The sequence below is a fragment of the Pagrus pagrus genome (genome assembly GCF_965226575.1).
Source record: "Pagrus pagrus genome assembly, chromosome: 8".
Classification (NCBI taxonomy): domain Eukaryota; kingdom Metazoa; phylum Chordata; class Actinopteri; order Spariformes; family Sparidae; genus Pagrus; species Pagrus pagrus.
In genome coordinates, this window is record NC_140192.1 from 18,384,618 (window position 1) to 18,402,632 (window position 18,015).

Here is an 18,015-nt window from a genome sequence, read left to right on the forward strand (position 1 = left end):
GTTTTTATATGGTTTATATGATGTCATGTGGCTAGCACTGGGGCTTGAGAATGCTAACTGCAGATAGACATCATAATGTAATAACTGTTATTTCTTCACGTTCTGTTAATGTTTTTTGTCACTTCTTTTCATGCTTCCATGCACATATTGCACCTTCAATATAAAACAATACAAAAGAACCGTTTGCCTAACAAACAGATGTGATGTTACTTGTGCAACTCAAAGATGATCTTTGTGTTGCACAAATCACTTTGTATAAAAGGGTAAAAAAAAGTCAAAAGATGTGGAACTAAATATGACATAATGTTGATAACCACCAGAGTGACGCTGTGATAGTCAGATATACAAATAATACAAGGGCAAATAAAGGAACAGTAAAAAAATACTATATACAATATATAAAAAAATAATAAAATACTATATACAATAAAAAAAAACTATAAAATAATAAAATAGTATATACAATAAAATGCTTAAGTAGCTATAAAATAAAATGCTGCAGTAGAAGAGAAAAGGTAAGAGGAACATAAGGTGTGAGAGGATAAGGTGCAGTGTTTACAGTAATAATAACCATTATTTGTGTGTTATGGAGAGGCTCCTTACTAGAGCTCTGCAGGAGACTTCAACCTGCGTCTGTAAGTGTTTCTGCCTGTTAGACTCACACATTGGCCACACTTGTTATCTTTCCTCTGGGTGTTGAATATCAAATTGCCACACATGCTTGAATGGACAAAGATGACTGGCAACATTTCCATGCTAGGTCCTGAGGGTAGCACACGGCCCTTTCTCTGAACCATGTTCCTGAATCAGAAGGGTCTGTCCACTGTGTGGTGTCAGGCTCAAGCAGGTTCATTTCAGGAAGAGCTGTGTACAAAGAAATTCAAATTTAACACACACTTGATGTGTTGATGGGTGTCACTTACAGGCATGAAGCAATTTCCTGACTCAGTGTGCAGGGAGTTCAACTGAGGGCTTCCTCACCATTAACACATCAGAGATAATGCTCTAGATGTTCTCTAGAGGTTTTTAAAACTGTCTTCAGTTGATGTCGATGGCAAAAGGGTGTGGGTGCAGGAAATGGATGGATGTTTTTGGATGTTCAGACTGATCTGATCTTATGAGCATATTGTCATTTTCACCAGTAAGATGGACACTTTGTCTCCTAAACTGCACCTAGCAGCCTGGACAGTGATGAACCTCCTCTGTGTGTTTTCGCATGGTGAGTTGGACAAAACCCTATCTTCTAAAAGCCACACATGTTTTTAACTGAAATTCTTGCATATTGCACCTTTAATGTGTGACGTTCTAACTCTTATGGCTGGAGGCTCCTAAATACTAAAACAATGCATACATGTCCCTTGTCACAGGATTAATGGTAACCAAGTGTTTTTTCCCCTCTAAGATATGTTTGAATTGAATAGCAAAGGCTTGAAGGAGTGAAACTACTCAGTATTTTACAAGAAAATAGAAGTAAGAAATAAAATAAATGTTTTTTAAAAAGGCTCTATGTGACAATTGGCGTCAATTTACATGTATTAATCACTTTTTTATTGGCCATATGTGTGCGGATTGTAACGTGATGTAAAAAATTTGACCTTCCTCATCTCTCTCAGTTGACTACACAAGCCTGTGAATGATTTGTTTAATGCTGCTGGACTGTGGATTTCTTTGTGAAGGACTTGGGTCAGATTTACCATGACAGTCAAAAGGATGTGACTATGCACGTTCTCGAGTGCCTCGTCTCAGTGACTCTCTCTGCTGTGCTAAAAAAAGAGCAACAGTAGCTAACATTAGTTGGAAATGGAGTCTGCCCACATAAAATAAAAATAGGCTTCCAGCTCCACATAGAAGTTTCACAGAGCCCCTTTAAGATGCATCTATGATATACATTTCACACAGGTAGTAACTAAATTAAGGCCTATTCTGTTTTGATTCATAGTTGCCCGGGGCAAAGCAGAATCATCAGGTTTTGTTCTGGTGTCATTTACTGACTGTCACTCTTTTTTTCTGTGTTTGTGTGTCAGAAGTGACGGTGTTGCACTCTGATCTGAAGCATTGTGAAACAGACAAGCGAGTGTGTGTCACCGACCTCAGAGACTGTGGCCCTCGACGTCCTTCATCTACACAGAGTGAGGACGCACACACATGCACAGCAGTCAGATATCTTGATTCTTGGTTTTTCTCTTCGTTCTAGATTATATCTTGTTCCAGGTGCGATTAAGTTAGACCTAGGTTCAAACCTTACCAAAAAAATAAGTAGTGACACAATTAGTAGGCAATTTGTTTCCCATTCTTTAACAGGTGACAGGTCATTACGTTTTGATTTGAACTCATAGATTAGAGAATATTAGAGATCCAAGACAAAAATGACGGAAAGGCGGGATTCAGAGAAAAAGTTACAATTACAGACCCATGGCACTGTTCAGCGTCATGAACAGTACCATGGATTTGTCAAAACACAGATCAGTTAGGCTACTGATATTTCAGAGTTGTTGTCGGGCCATAGATTCAGGAATAACATGTTTGTTAGGATCAGCGGCTGGAACAGGCCAACACGGTAGGATCAGGGAAACAACGGATTGACAGGAATCTCAGCAGATGACTCAACAATGACTCAATAAAAGACTGGACTTAAATACAAACTAAACTAAGGAGGGGATGAGGTGCAGGTGGAGTAAGGCGGAGAAACACAGGAGAGGGTAATGAATGGAAAAACACTACAAACAGGGAGGAGCTGGAAAGGCACTGGGAAGGGGGATGACCTCATGAAGGAGATGCAGTGCTGGTGTGGAGGGAAAACCAGGCTGGAGAGGTGCACAAGAAATCAGGAGGAAACAAAACACTGGAAAAGGCCAAAAGACACCACAAAAACACAGAAAACACACATACAATGAACAAAATGACCAAGACATTTTCCTCCTGTTCTGTATCCATATATGGATAATTTACATTTAAAAAGGCCATAATCATATTAAATCAGGTTTGTGGATGTGTTCATTTACATCTTAAATGTTCTGGGTGAGTTTGCACGAGGATAATATGCCACCTTTTTTTTGTTTTTTTATTAAAGTACATTTAAGAAATCTAAAAATGTAACTTCTAATACCTGAGGGCTTTTTTCCTCACAGGAGAGAATATCAGAGCAAAATTTCTTTGCAGATCACAAGCTGATGTGATTATAGGACTACAACGCCAGAAGCTAGCTATCAAGTCAGCAGCATTACCGAGGTCATTAGCAGGTTTACAAACTTAGCGACTAAAAAAATCTATGTATCCGGATTGACTGCAAATTACGTTAACAGTCAAAAATCTAATGAGTGCAGTTTGTCAGACACCATCAGTGCAACTTTGATGAATCATGGTGGCAAGAATGGTACGTCATGGTAGAGTTTTCCTGCAGGGACCCTGAACATGTCCTGCTACTACCAGATGCCACCCAGCTCCATGGCCTGTGAGTGGATTGAAGAGTCAGACACGGAGTCAGAAGTCTCGCTCATCTTCAAAAGGTAAACACTGACTTTGGTCAGGGTGATGGCTTATGACTGAAGTAATTGTTAAAGTTATACTACAGCTAGAGTTTCTGTGTATGGAGCCATACGTTCTATACTCCAGCTTTAACTAAATGCTTTCATGAAGTGAAAACTGTAAAGATTAAGCAACTTTGCTTTTTCTTTTATATTCTCTATAGCAAGAATAGAATCTTGTCATGTCAAAGAATCTTCAACCCGGTAGCTGTCCTCAACGTCACAACCAGGACGAAAAACTATATGACGGGGACGGACATCTGGTCCCAACCTCATACTGTGGTTCTTTATAATGCGAGTAAGTGGCCCAGACCTGTGATCACTCCACTAACCAATCAAAAGTGTTGTCAGGTGTCTACCTCTGCTATTCCCAACGTGAATTTTCCAGAAAACTCACAGACCGATCCACAGACTGACTGCTAGACAAACATGAAATTATGATAAAGTATAATAAAAAAAATGGTTACATTCTCCTCTCCTCTCCTCAGTCAAACCTCCTCAGCCTGTATTAACTGTACTTGGCTCCACTGCGGACTCTGTTGATCTGTCTTGGAGAAGCAGCAGTGAAGGCAGCTGTCGACTTCGCCACAGAGTTAACTCCACTCACACATGGACCCAGGTTAGCATCATACAAACACCATTGTTGATACTTTAGAATATTTTGCTGTCTTACATCATGTGGAGGCTCGCCCTGTCCTGAGCTACAATGAGGTTATACCTGATGCTCCAAGCATGGTTTTATTTTTACATTTTTGTGCCACTTATTTGTGACAGGCTCATGAAGTAGGAGGGCCTTTAACCCTAAAATAAAACTAAACTCACAGGTATCAGCTAGTCCCCAGATGCAACAAGTCCCCACAATGTGAATGTGTGATCGAGTCTTAGTCCCCACAACGCTAGTAATACAAGAACATACACATTAACATAGTGAAAAACACATGTCCTAAGTGACCTTTTTCCAATACTTCTCTGAACCCTTTCTCTGTTTCTGTGTTGGCCTTGATTTGGACATTGGTGCCATCTTTTTCTGGAGCTAATGTGTTTTTGTGAGCCTTCAAACCAAAATGCAACAATCAGATAATCTCTGGAGGAAGTGCAGATAGTTGAACAGTTCCTTCACAGAGCGAAGTTATAAAACTGAGGTTAAATTTAATGTTAACAATCTATAATCAGAGAGTGATAATGTTGAGAAACAGGTTGTTATATCAGAATGTTTTTTTTCTTCAAAATGGCTGATGGAGACACGGAGGAGAATGTTCTCATAATGCCCTCAACAAGTAATTGACCACCAAATACCGAATAAAGTCAGCCATTTTTTCATTGCTGACTGTTTTCTCATTTATCCAGGTTCCAGATTCTGTCCGTGCACATCGAGCTCAAAAACTGACTTACAGCATCAAAGATCTCCTGCCATTCACCGTCTACAGAGCAGCTGTGGCCTGCAGACTGGAGTCCGGCATCTGGAGCCAATGGAGCAATTGGAGCCCTGACGTCACTGCGAGGACGCTCGACAGGGGTAACAGTTAACTTTCAAACAGAGATAAAAATTATAGGCTGGGGAGTGAATTTACAAGAACATTTTGAAATATACAAATTCTTTAAAAGCATGTCTGGCACGACAATAGAATAAACCATTGACATTAAAGTTTAATTATGTGCTTCATTTTGCCAGTCCCCTCCAGGCCTCCAGAGGTGTGTTACAGAGTGGAGAAAACCGACTCTGGTGGACCTCTCCACCTTCATCTCATGTGGAAGGTACATTTGAAATACTCATATAAAATTGCCCCTCTGTCCCTTTTTTTTTTTTTTTTTAGCAGATAATGATAAATCCTTTTGTGTAAGTATTAAGTCCTCTTCTATCTTGACAAGTCTTTGGTGGTCCCTCATCTTCAGGGAACCTCAGGGACAACATTTGCAACGATCAGTTGCAAAGACCACTTCCGAGGAAGTAAAATTGCTAAAGTGTACTGTCATGAGAGAAACAGAAGCCGAATTCTCTTAACAATTCAACAGTTTCCTCTTTATGTTTTGTCCCATACAGTAGTCCAGGAAATTTCCTTTAAATCCAGCCCAGTGTCTTAAAATCAAAGGTGCTTCATATTCTTGGCATCAGTGTCAATTTCAAACTAAAACAAGAATAAAGGCTAAATACATTGAATATTTAAAAAAAAAAATCTATAACAAAATGTACATTTTTCCTCAACAAATTTAAACTAAATGATAATATGAAAGACAGACAATATAAGTAATTATTGATTTAATGCAGAGTCTGAAGGACCTGCATGCATCAGTGGAATCGCACTGTAATCTCGCTCTTTTAGTTCACACAAAAAATGCCAATTTTTGGAAGGTGATTCAGCTCTTTGACCTAGCCTTACATTGCACTAACAAGCGGAGTTTCACATTGCAGAAATATTACGTAATAAGACAAAGACTGAAGCTAAATTAAAATATGGTGCCAGTCGAAAAACTTCAAACTTATGTCTCCAAATGGTAGAAAATTGATTTCGTAAATGTCCTGTCTCTCTGCAGGACCTTGAAAACCGTGATGCTGGAGATCATATCCTTGGATACCAGGTGAGTTACAAGCCAGCGAAGAAGCAGCAGCCGCAGGACAGTTTCATTCAAAATGTCACAGGGGTGACAGCACTCCTGGTGGTGGAGGAGGGGAACTGCAGTGTCACAGTTACGGCCTTAAACACGGCCGGCTACGGACCTGCTGCACATCTCAGCATTGACACACAAAGACAGGACGGTGAGTGGGGCGTGGATTATAACATGTAATTAATTAATCATTTTCATGGTAGTGTTCTGGTGATGACTTGAGGTGCACCATGAAGAAGAGGATTTCCAGGTTGCTGGCCCATGTTGGTCACTTTTGGGGCCATTAAATAGACTTACACTACAAAAAACAACGATTGGGGACACGACCTTTGTAATCAATTGAACAAGTCATCCCTAAACAACTCTTTAGTCTGAAATGCATCCCCGAAAGAAGGCTGCCAGAAACACACACACACACACACACACACACACACACACACACACACACACACACACAGACAGAACTGTGCTATCTGTTAACCTTACCATCATAATCTTCAACTTTTAAACGGACCACTATCAAATGTAAAGCTTGTGCTCTCCACGTGCAATATCCTGTTTGTGATTTGGTGATTGTGTCCTCTCTAGCACAGAAGGAAGCGACAGTGGGAGCAGTGACACGATGTTCAGATAAAACTTATTGCGAAACAGCACTTCTCTACAGTCATTAACTTGTACAAACATCAACAGAAATGCAGCTGCTGAACGGTGCTTGTTTCATGTGTTGAGAGGTTCGGCATGAGATGACAGGTTGCTGCAGCCTGCATGGTTACGGCTTAAATCAGAATGATCTAATGAAAGACTCTTAGTCCCTGTGACTCTGCAAAATGATAAGCAGATTGAGATAAGGAGCGTGGGCATCCACAAAACAAGAGATTTGAAAATTGGCAGCAAATTGTGTTTTGTTGGTGTGTTGGTGTTCAGGCTGCTCTGTTCAATCACTCAGAGTTGTTGTTTTCTGCAGCTCTGCCTTTGGTCAGAAAATTGTGGGTTTCCAGCTCGTTCCCTGCCGTGAGGGGCCTTTTGGTCCAATGGGAGAACCCTGAAGCTCCTCCCTCTGTCCCGCCTGTCAGTCATTTTGCTGTTGAGTGGTGCCCGGAGACTCGCCCATCCTCCTGCCGCTGGACTACAGTGGATAGCTTCCTCAGCTCCACTGTTATACAAGGTGCAACTAACAACACCTCATGTATTTATTGATTCATTTTTGTTGTCCATTTGGAGAAATATCCAACTATACCAGAAAAAAAAACATGTCATATATTTAGCTTGTGCTGAGCCTTTTTTTTCTTTTTTTAAATAAATGAAACTATATACAGTATCTGTGAGCAATATTGTTGTTTTGGATCTTTTCATCATATTAATTGACAGTGACAAAAAACAGCCTTCTCCTTTAACTGCATGGATTCTTGATGCATCTCAAAACGTGATGCCTGATCATGCACATCAAAGGAAAGAGCATCAAACTATCGTTTCCTCTGATTTCCTCTGTAATCTAACACCACTGAGATACTAATCTGTTGCCTGAAAGTCATGTGAGTGCTTTCTTATTATGACCGGTTACTAAATTGCTGTAAGAAGCAGCTGCGACTGTAAGAACCAAACACTTTATGCAGCTGCTTATCTCCCCAGAGCAGTTAGACAGCTGCAGGACTAGAGACTATTTAAAAATAAAGGCTTATTTCAAATTAAGGCCTGGTTCATTCAGTCAGCAGGTTTACTGGCAGTGTGTGTTGTTACTTTACAGATGTTGACCCTGATGAGTCTTACCTGATCAGTGCGTTCCCTGTCTACAACCAGCAGTGTGGATCTCCTCAGTCACTGCCTGCCAGTCTGCAGCAGGGAGGTAAACAGGCTCCCAGTCAGAAGACACGAAACACCTGTTGGTGTGATCGCTATCTGTGTTTTTTGTGTCTGGCTGTGGAGAGAGAATTTACTTTAAAAATGCACTTCAGGACAGAAAGCATCCACAGAGACGTCTGACAGGACATTTTTTGTGGTGTTTTCTCAGCTCTGATTGAGGTGGTCAATATGAAGGTGGTGGGCATGACCAAAACCACAGTGACAGTCGCATGGGCGTGGCAAACGAAGTCCGGACCAATCAGAGTGAACAGATACAGAGTGATGCTGAGGAAAGACTCAGAAAGAGAAAGTAGGTTCACAAAGGAGTTTTATTCTGAAATGTTTAAGTCACAGAATAATAAGACTGCATCTCCATAGCTGCCACAGTCCTCTTTTTGTGAAATCCCACCACAGTTTCTTCATAAGAAAAATACTTTAATGTCATATTAAAGGTTATAATGACATATGCACATGTGTATGTGTTTCCTTACTGCTGGAAGGAAGCTTAAAGTTAATTTCTTGGTCTTTTTTGAAATTTTGCCTTCACTATCTGACTGTAAATGTTTTTTCAGTGACATTTGCGATCTGTTTTTGTAAACACAGAGAATATTCTCTCCTTTCCGTCTCTGTTTTTGTGGCCGGACCAAATGCACAACCACACCTTCCTCAACCTGAACCCCGACACTGAGTATTCTCTTCTCCTGTTGGCTGATAATGTTTCCAGAAACATCATCCCTGTGAGAAAAGACTTTGGTGAGTATAACTGGGTGCTCTAAAGAATATTTTTTGTCTACAAGCAGGCTGTCATTTATAATCCCAGTTTGGAAACTATCGTAATATGGTTTTGTTTGGGTTTGTGGCTATTGGGCTTTGTTTTCTTGCTTTTTGATAGATTTTTGTGAGATCTAAGGTGGAGTCATGAAAAGCCCACCATCCCTATCCAAAGCTCTTGTGCTAGCGGTGTAATCACTAAAAGTCCCCTGGTCCCCAAGCTCCCAGTTCAAACCGCTAGCTGCATGGCTAACTGAGCTTAGTAACTAAGGGCAGCTACATTTAGCAGCAGTTAGTGGTTACCTTGGTGACATGCTAGCCCCTATCTGAGTATGAATTTGACAGCTGGCAAATTCTTGCATATTTTCCCTTTAAGAAAACACATGCAAATAGACAAACCACAGCTGTTAGTGCTGTAAGTCTCTCCCATCACTGGTTCACTATGTCTACACTGTGATTTCAGGTAGAGACTAAAGACACATTTACACACAGTAATCCTTTGATCGTGGTTTTAAAAAAAATCCTAACTATGAATGCTTCTCGGTTTCTCGTAGGAGGCAGCAGAGGAGTGACTGTGGCTACAGTCATAGCCGCAGTCACTCCTCTGCTGCTGCTGGCTGCCACTGTGTTCATCATCTCCATCCTGTCCAGGACTGTGTGAGTCAACACACGACCACATTTGATGGATCCAATACATAACACAGGAATGCATCTACTGTTTTTACTGTAACTGGTGATTGGTAAATTAATGGCTGCTGTTTCCCATAGGATTCCAACCGCATATTGTGTACTACATTATCTCTGTCATTTGGTTTGTTTAAATAATTTGTAGAAGATAGAATAATATCTTCAGTATGTTGGAAAGATTATCAAAACTTACATGATATTTCTTCCAAAAAAAAAAGGATAAAGCTCCCTAAAATCCCATCAGTGGGCCAAAACACCTCGACTTCCAACAGTTCAGTTAAACTTCCTCTATCATACCATTACTTTGTAGGTACAAGTCGTACTTCTTCCCGCCCATCTCCAGCCCCCGGGGCAGTACAGCGGGTCAGTGGCTGATGGATCCAAACCACCAGGTGATTTCTTTTTTACAGGAGGGTTTGGTTTGCTCAACACTGGGGTGTTATTGTTGTTTTGGCTCTTGTGATTTACGGCTCATCAAGTTTTCTGCTAGACTCAGATTTACAAAGAACATTTTAAAAAAAGTGATTGTAAAAACATCATCAAAACAAGGTAATTTTATATGATATATCAAACTTATATAATCTTATCTGGTTGACAGATGGACAAAGTGGATTATTAGATGGGCCATTTTGACTGCATGAACTTTGAGTCGTCATAAAATGTATCAATCAATAACAATTTCCCTTAATTCAATTTAACATTATTTAAGCCAGTTGTTATTTCTCCTGTCACCTTTACACCCTGCTCATTGGAACATTTTAGCAGTTATGTTGGTGACAGATTACGAGATCCATCTCTGTAATCAGACATCATTGAAATTTCCAAACCTTTCCAAAATGGCTTGTTTTTAAAGCTGTATCGTTCAATAAATCAAATGAAAAAAAATCAACTGCCAAGCAGATATAGCATCTTTACAGACTTCGGGATTGTCAGTAGTCTATTAAATTTAAAGTTATATGTTTTGCTGGTAATGACACACAGCAGTAGAACAGTCAGTTTCAGAGGGAGTCGGCCTGAAATCTAAACTTTTCTTTGTATTTATTGATGAGTCTTTCCACATTGAAATCCATTTAATTGTTCCCTTTTAACAGAAAACTTCAGTGAAAAACATCCTGAACATAGAGGACTTCCAGGTGACGGATGTTCTCGGAGATCAAAGTGTCATCATGGTTTGTCCGAACTCTCGGCACTCATCAGAGGAGGACCTACATGAAGACACCTCTCTGCTGTCCATCAGTCATCTCATCAGTAAGCTGGCTACCCTCCAACTGGACACAGAGTATATTTCTGATGCTCCTGTAACCACAGAGCACCAACTGGTTTCTCTTCAGTCCTATCATCCTGACTATGCAGTGAAATACCGCGCCGCAAACATTCCTCTGCTGCATCAGGCACAGAAAGCTAGCCGCTGTTTTCTTCAGAAAGAGGAAGAGAGCCAACAGGACAACTTCTCTGAGACATCACATCAGAAAAACACTGCTGTAAAATTATGTTTTCGGGAATTCATGTCTGACACAAACATTTACGGTGTCTATCAGATGAGCTGTGAGACAGAGTGTATGATTAACTCTTCCTTTCTCTGGAAAAGGGATGTTGAAACAGTGAGTGGACAGACCGACTGTCCTTATCTGACCTGTGAGACTGAATACAAAGCAAACGGCTGCTTTGCAAAGACTGCAGATGATGGACAGAAGTTAGAAACCAACAGCTAACCTTAACTCTGGGTCAATAACACGGATGGACAAATAAGAGTAAATGTGCTGGTGACTCCATTACTAGTGGCTGTAATGTCCATTACACAGCAGAAAACGAAGATCACTATGGGTGACACAAAAACACTTATTCTCTGTATGGTGGCCATTTTCTGGAAACGTGGTTGAAGGATTAACGGGTGTTCGGACTGAAATCAGCAATGCGGTTTAAAATACTGTGACACAACTCCATATAGTCGTCACAGCAGCTACTGTTTTATCTTTTGTCATGTGGTAAACAGAAATACATCTCTTCTGAAAGAACTTGCATGAATTTGACAAACGGTTGTGCCGAGTTTGGAAAATTAATATTTTTGATTGGATTTAACTGAGAACCCCAGGACACGCCATTGTAGCGACGTACGGTCATTTTCTCATAAGCTTATATACAATCATACTTCTTTTTGAAACCAGTGGAATTGCCCTCTGCTGGCCATCAGAAATAAAGCAGGTTTAGGGCTGTTTGTGTGTCAGTTGTTGTCTCTGACCACTTCTGTAGCATTCATTCTGTCCCCTCACATTTCACCTATACTGTATTTTAACTGCTGACCATCAAACATAAGGCAAAAATGCAAAAACATGCTCACAGCTAGCATGTTTACATGCTAATGATTAGTATCTAATGGTTAGCATGTTATCCTGTTACCACGCATACATTTACAACAGTAACATGTTGGACACAGACAATGAGAATTGGTTATATTTAGCTTTTTAATATTTCCAGTTCATTTACGTTTATATAAAATTTGCCCATCCATTATTAGTGTCAGTGATCGGCCATTTTGCTGTGTTGACCTTGACCTGTAATAAAAATTGTACAGGGGGATATCAGGGGAGAATCAAAGTTGTTCAGATCTATAATCAATCAATCAATCAATCAATCAATCAATCAATCAATCATAAATCTGAGATTGTTAATACTGTATTAGCGACATGTCATACATTTTTAAATTTCATGTACATACTCAGACATTTACTAAAATTAAGAGTTCTTGTTTAATTATTTGTATTAAAATCGTGCTTCAACATTATGTTGGTTTCATTATGCTTTAAGTGTTTGTGGTGTTGACGTGATTTATCTAAGTGTGTGTCAGTGGCTGGTCCACCTGGCTCACTGAACTGTTTCTGAATTAAATAGTCTGTGTCTGTCACAGCTGCGTGACCCAAAGAAAGGTGAAAGATTCCTACATTTGTCTGGTATTTTACCTAACACAGCACCTTCACCATTTCCTCCTAACCTTTGCACTGGTGCCTTTTATTTGATCCACTGTCAGACCGCACAAGTGCAGTTTCAAACCTGAGATGTGAAGTGACAAGTAGGGGTGTATTCTGTCTGTCCCCTTCTTTCTTTGCTTTTATGTGTAGGTGAACATGCTGTACCTTTCTACGTGCAGGCAGTGCATGTAAATGATGTGGAGCCATTCAACAGTAAGTACAAACTTGTAAATGACTTCCCCGACTAGCAGCCTGTTTGTCACAATAAAGCAGCGACAGTTCAGACAGCTGCTGGTTTTTCAGACCTATCTGACCGTCTGCAGGTCGGCCTGAGCTGGCTTAGAGGTTAGAGTTCATGCCGATCCAGTGTCTGATCAGTTGGTGGGCGATGGTCTGTCTGGGGGGGAAAGTGAAGGCTGGATGCGCTCCTTTGAGCAACGACTCAATCACCTAAACAAAAAAACAAAGAAACAAAAAAAATAGAAAAGCAAAGTTGGACATAAAGCACATAAAGAGCTCCCCACCCAAACAATCTCATTTTTTCATTCTCTGTTGAGCAGGCTAACCTAGTACTTTTTCAAAAGCTCAGTTTTTCTCATCCAAACCTAAACATGAGCGTTTTTGTAAAGCTCCACGTTTAGGTGTGAAAAATAGCACCTCGTTGTAGAAAGTGTGGACATATTGTGACTTCTGTAGAAAACATGTTGTCTACTATTGAAGAAATTCTCACTCAGAATTTTAATATTTACAATATTAATGAGGTAATAATACAAACTCAGAAATATTTATTTTGTCCATAACTGAATAAACAAGCTGCTCTCAGAGGAAAATAAGGTCCCCAGAACACTGTTTGAAGCTAGAGGGTGGCAGGGTCCGCCACATGTAAACAAAGTGGAACAGTATGAAATGGTGTTGTCCTTGAAGATCAGTTTGTTTATTCAGTCATGAAAACGAAGAAAGTTTGTTTATTTAGTTTGAAAAAACAGTCAATGAAGATCTTTCTCTTCTGATTAAAATTTCTTCCCCAAAACTACATAGTGCACCTTTAAATTTTAGAGTGATCATTATAAGTTACAACTTATATTCTGAATTTGAAATAATACAACATGTATTAAGTACTGAACAGCTAAATGTTTTTACTTAATATTATTGTAGTATTTGTACAACCTCACATTTATTGTTATTACCTGTTGTTTACATATTGATATGAATGTAAATGTAATCAAATGTAAAATGTATATCATACCCTGTGTTTCCACCTTATTGTCAAGGAACCTCAAAGCTAACATGAGGCCATGAGATATGGCTGAAAGCTCATGTTGAGAATTTCCAAATTCAGTCATGAATCTTCTCATTCAAATCATTATTCTAACAGTTAAAAGTAGCAGTTTTGTTTTGTATTAATGGTATAAGTGGTAGTTTTGCTTCTAGTAGACTTTTTTATGTTTGTACCTGTTGCCGCTGGAACCACCGAGCTTCCTCAATCTCGTTCTCATCCACTTTGATGTCGGTCGATATGGCAACAGCCAGGCAGCCAATCATGAGGTTGGACGGCATCGGCCAGGGCTGACAGGAGACGTACTGAACCGGGCCAACCTTCACACCGCTCTCCTCCTCCACCTCCCTCCTCACCGCATCCTCAATCGTCTCCCCTGTGGGGACACGAGGGGGAGAAGAGGTCACTTTCTTTTCTTTCCATATTTTCATCACAGTGTAGAGAGATGTTAGTTACCTGGCTCTACGAATCCAGCCAGACACGAGAACATGCGAACCGGAAAGACCTTCTTCCTTCCCAGTAAACACTGGTTTCCATCAGGATGGATCACCAGCATGATGACCACTGGGTCTAAACCACACACAAGACAGCGGGAGAAGGTTAGTTATTACCACAGACTTTCATAACTTTCAGTCATAACTAACTAATCTTTTAGCAGCTGTTCGTTTCTCCCTTTTGAAGTTGACCTAATAACATTTAATTGCTTAAATTACATATTGTACATTCTGTATCTATACTATATTATGCTTATGGCAAGGATTCCTTTCAAGATCATTTGAGATGATTTTAAGATTTAGGGCTGAAACACAAGCTTTATAAGCATTTAGCAAGGGCAGATAGGTGACGTGGGAGTGGAGCCTCGTACCGACTCGTGGATAGCAGGTGTTGTGAACCCCCTTCAGGCTCCTGCAGTCGGAGTTCAGGCAGCTCCTCTTGTATCCTCCCTCCTCCAGCTGGGTGCTGCTGCCGCAAGTCGGACAGAAGCTGTAGCGGCTGTGCCAGGCCAACACTGATCGAGCCTGAGCCACAACTCCTGCGGGGCGAAGAGAGGGAACATTCAGTCAGTTGACTTAAGAATATTCAATAAAATATGGGAGACATGAAAAATCTGTTGTTTTAGTCAAGAACAAAATACTGTATCTTCCTCACCGGCCTCTTCCTCACTGAACGTCAGCAGGTCTCTGTTGGGTGTCTTTGGGAAGGAGCAGTTCTTTTCTCTGCAGCGTTTAAGAAGTTCAGCAGCGTCTTCATCTGCGCTGATGGCAAACCAAGCAGGAGGCTCCTGGACACCCTCCTCTGCCTGAGAGGAGGAGGAAGAGGAGGGTTTCTTTCTCTTCTCCACTCCCAGGAAGATGAGCACAGTCGCAGGTTTCTGGAGAAGGTCCTTCAACGCCTTATATCTCAACCGACACAGCTTGGTCTCAACCTGTCCGAGTTAGAATCACAACCATTAGATAACAACTTGACTGTTGGCTGCAGGACGGGAACACCTCTAACCCCTGAAATCCAAAATATCAGCAACATTTGCATTCAGCCACGTACCCCTGTATTGTCGTCCTCCCGGGAGCTGCTGACCATGGGGCTGAGGTTGGAGAACAGGAGGTAGACTGTATCTGGGTCGCTCTGTTTGGCCTCCAACCAAACCTTGTCTGTCCTCTTTGCGCTCAGTCGGTCAAGCGTCTCTCTGCTGAAGTAGTTCTCGTGCTGGTGGAGGTCAGAGTCCGGCAGGACTCGTCGGCAGCCGCCGTCTGTGCGGCCCAGCAGGTCGGAGATGTGTCTGTGGCCCCAGAACTTGGCGATATCGTAGGCCGTCTGCGACGAGCTGTTCACTGAGAACTTGTCACAGCTTGGAGATTGAAAACAGAGATTAGAGACGTGATTGAGTCCATCTATCCAAGCGTATAACAATGTTATTAACTGCTTTTTACTCATACACTTTTATTCTGAACTAGCAAATAAGTGATAACAAAAATAATAGGTCAAACAACCACATAAATAAACTTTTAAATAATATGACATGTTAGTCAGACTTTTTGAAGTTAATATGTCTGGTTTGCGTGTCTGTCAGCTTTTTTTGGGGAGTTCTTCTGCCCCCTAGTGGCGAAAAATCTATAAATGCAACTTTAAAGTGAAAACAAAATCTCTCTTCTTTTCACTGACACAAAACATTGTCATCTTTTACAACTTTAACGGTTTAGTGTAAATACTTAAAATTACATTTTCAATATGTAGTATTTTTTCATCTCTCTCTCTCTCTGTACCCATGTGACAGCAGCACCTCCACCACATTGTAGTGTCCGTTGCGGGCAGCGAGCATCAGCGCCGTCCAGCCGCTGTATCCCTTCTGGTTGATGAGCGACGGGGTGTTGGACAGCAGCACGGACACCTGGGTCAGGTCTCCTCTGGCAGCGGCATCCAGAAACCTCTCCACCATCTCCTCCTTGGCGCTCAGCTGGAGGCTCGTCATTCTGGCTGCCTGGATAGCGAAAATGAACGTCACAGAAGTATGTGATCAGGATTCACAAACAAAAAGGGAGGAAAGTATGATTAGGAAGCAGCATTTTCATATGAAGAGTTCCAATAAAAAGTTTGTGTGAATTATATTCAGACATTTTCCAATTATCAGTATCTGTGATTTTTCTGTCAGACTGCAGCTAAAATAAACTAATTTAAAAAAAAGTCCCACCAGCAACACAATCTGATCGGTCCCGCGTCACAATTAATAGCCTGTAAACACTGAATAATCTGAATCCGCAAAGTAACTAGTAACTAAACGTTTCAAATAAATGTAGTAGAGAAGAAGTATAAAGTAACAGAAAAGTACCTCAGGATTGTACTTGAGCAAATTCCATCACCCGTTGTTCAAGTTTTGCCACAAAGAGTTTGATTTGAATGAATATCGGTCCCAAACATCGGTTTTCAATCTGCTTGAATTCTAGTAATCAAGAACGACTGAAAGACCTGAAAAAGCAGTTGACCCCTAGTACTTACTCAAGTAAAGGATCTAAATACTTCTTTCATCACTGAATATTTTTAAATCCTGGCTACGGCCATGAATGTAGTGATTTTTTTGAAGTCAAGTGTGTGTACTTGAAAATCTACATGACAACATCCTTTTTGATTAACGACTGACAACTTAATTCCTGCCATTTATTCTTTCTTACTCTTTAGGAGCACATCTGGACATCAAGTCAAACATGATCAACTCACTGACTTACTACTTTCTTCTAATTTATGACTATATAGTTAAACACTTTGTTAAGTGTGGCTACCTATAGCTGTATTTTCCTGTCAGGGGGAGGGTCCCTGCTTCTTCTTACTGGTGCACTCAGCTGTCAGTCAGTCTTGGGTAACTTATGATTTCTCACTGTTACAAAACGCAGCTTATTTAAACACGTTGTTGCAAAACACGTGTGCTTCGGTTTAAACATTAACACAGGGAGTTACTGAAGTCGTACAGCTTTACAGAGATGTTTTCCACTGTAGCGTAATATATATTTACTATTATGTACTGTACACACAGCCGGTAAAGCAGGTTACCTGTTACGTATCTGTCAATCACTGACATCAGTGTGTATCTGCTGACATTACACTGAGCAGGACTGACTAGTAAAGAGGTTTCAGCTCCCCTGAAGCAGCTCTTCACTCATAACAACGTCACTGTTTACTCGTAACTGCGATTAAATCACAACATTTGACAGTTTCAAGTAAAACATGTTATAAAAGACTCACCTTGCCTTCAGCTGCGAGCTGCTTCCGTCTGTTCAGGAAGTACTGCTGCGTGCATAGGTGACGAGCTGCGTTCAAGAGCAACAGCTACGCCGAACACAACTGTGCTGCCTTCAAGTGCTCCTTAAACTACCGTATTTTCGAATCTTATTCCCACAATATGCAGCCTTTTTTAAGTTTTTCTGTGAGAGGAATGCCAGCAGGTTAAACACGACGACATTTGTTGCTGTATGTTTCTATTTCTATTTCTATTTCTATTCTCTGTTTGTTTTTACCTCACGTCATGCATGTTTTATTTAAGAACATTTTAAAGGAAAGCTCACAGTCCTTACACAAATGTAGACCGAGGTCTATGTTATCTCCACACCTGAATTTTTTACATTTAAAAGTAACTAACAACGAAACAACAATTAACGTACTTAATTAAATGTCTGTTGAATGTTGATTTTGTTAATAAAGATGCTAAGTAACCCCTGAATGCAGCACAATTTGCACTTGGCACAGGCTTTGCGACATGTTTACTCCCGTCTCTTGTCATTGCTGTTGTTGAACACAGCTTGCAGACTGTTTAAGGTTACAGTAATTAAACAACTGATTTAAACATACAGAATATATACAT

At 40.6% G+C, this 18,015-nt stretch overlaps 2 protein-coding genes across 7 annotated transcripts; one reads left to right on the forward strand and one right to left on the reverse strand.

Moving 5' to 3' along the window:
* Window positions 1-987: 987 nt before the first annotated feature.
* LOC311261747 (interleukin-6 receptor subunit beta) lies at window positions 988-10,811 on the forward strand. Of its 3 annotated transcripts, XR_014623169.1 has the most exons (14): window positions 988-1,219; window positions 2,025-2,129; window positions 3,401-3,506; window positions 3,689-3,822; window positions 4,013-4,143; window positions 4,872-5,040; window positions 5,197-5,279; window positions 6,057-6,279; window positions 7,093-7,293; window positions 7,873-7,971; window positions 8,137-8,277; window positions 8,571-9,395; window positions 9,736-9,817; window positions 10,517-10,811. XR_014623169.1 is itself a non-coding variant. In XM_084360646.1 (12 exons), the coding sequence occupies exons 1-12, from the start codon at window positions 1,147-1,149 to the stop codon at window positions 8,741-8,743; spliced, it is 1,638 nt and encodes a 545-aa protein (XP_084216772.1). In that variant the 5' UTR covers window positions 988-1,146; the 3' UTR covers window positions 8,744-10,208. The 3 variants fall into 3 exon arrangements, 1 of the variants encoding a protein (XP_084216772.1); XR_014623168.1 differs by having other exon boundaries at window positions 8,571-9,817; XM_084360646.1 differs by lacking the exon at window positions 10,517-10,811 and having other exon boundaries at window positions 8,571-10,208.
* Window positions 10,812-11,420: 609 nt separating this feature from the next.
* nudt12 (nudix (nucleoside diphosphate linked moiety X)-type motif 12) lies at window positions 11,421-17,443 on the reverse strand. Of its 4 annotated transcripts, XM_084360648.1 has the most exons (9): window positions 17,208-17,268; window positions 15,885-16,143; window positions 15,210-15,513; window positions 14,817-15,093; window positions 14,533-14,700; window positions 14,124-14,237; window positions 13,844-14,043; window positions 12,697-12,841; window positions 11,421-11,977 (listed from the first exon to the last, which is right to left on the reverse strand). In XM_084360648.1, the coding sequence occupies exons 1-8, from the start codon at window positions 17,233-17,235 to the stop codon at window positions 12,731-12,733; spliced, it is 1,461 nt and encodes a 486-aa protein (XP_084216774.1). In that variant the 5' UTR covers window positions 17,236-17,268; the 3' UTR covers window positions 11,421-11,977; window positions 12,697-12,730. The 4 variants fall into 4 exon arrangements, with proteins under 4 accessions (XP_084216774.1, XP_084216775.1, XP_084216773.1 ...); XM_084360649.1 differs by lacking the exons at window positions 11,421-11,977; window positions 17,208-17,268 and adding an exon at window positions 17,400-17,443 and having other exon boundaries at window positions 12,083-12,841; window positions 15,929-16,143; XM_084360647.1 differs by lacking the exon at window positions 11,421-11,977 and having other exon boundaries at window positions 12,083-12,841.
* Between the last annotated feature and the right edge of the window lie 572 nt (window positions 17,444-18,015).

What these genes read in the sequence shown, in the direction of transcription:
- LOC311261747 (XM_084360646.1), top strand. Translation starts at nt 1,147, where the DNA reads ATGGACACTTTGTCTCCTAAACTGCACCTAGCAGCCTGGACAGTGATG. An exon ending in CCTCTGTGTGTTTTCGCATG is followed by an intron (nt 1,220 to 2,024) that starts GTGAGTTGGACA and finishes TTTGTGTGTCAG; the next exon opens with AAGTGACGGTGTTGCACTCT. An exon ending in TGACACACAAAGACAGGACG is followed by an intron (nt 6,280 to 7,092) that starts GTGAGTGGGGCG and finishes TGTTTTCTGCAG; the next exon opens with CTCTGCCTTTGGTCAGAAAA.
- nudt12 (XM_084360648.1), bottom strand. Translation starts at nt 17,235, where the DNA reads ATGTCAGTGATTGACAGATACGTAACAG. An exon ending in CACCTGCTATCCACGAGTCG is followed by an intron (nt 14,238 to 14,532) that starts GTACGAGGCTCC and finishes TGTGTGGTTTAG; the next exon opens with ACCCAGTGGTCATCATGCTG. An exon ending in GGTGGTTCCAGCGGCAACAG is followed by an intron (nt 12,842 to 13,843) that starts GTACAAACATAA and finishes TTTTTTGTTTAG; the next exon opens with GTGATTGAGTCGTTGCTCAA.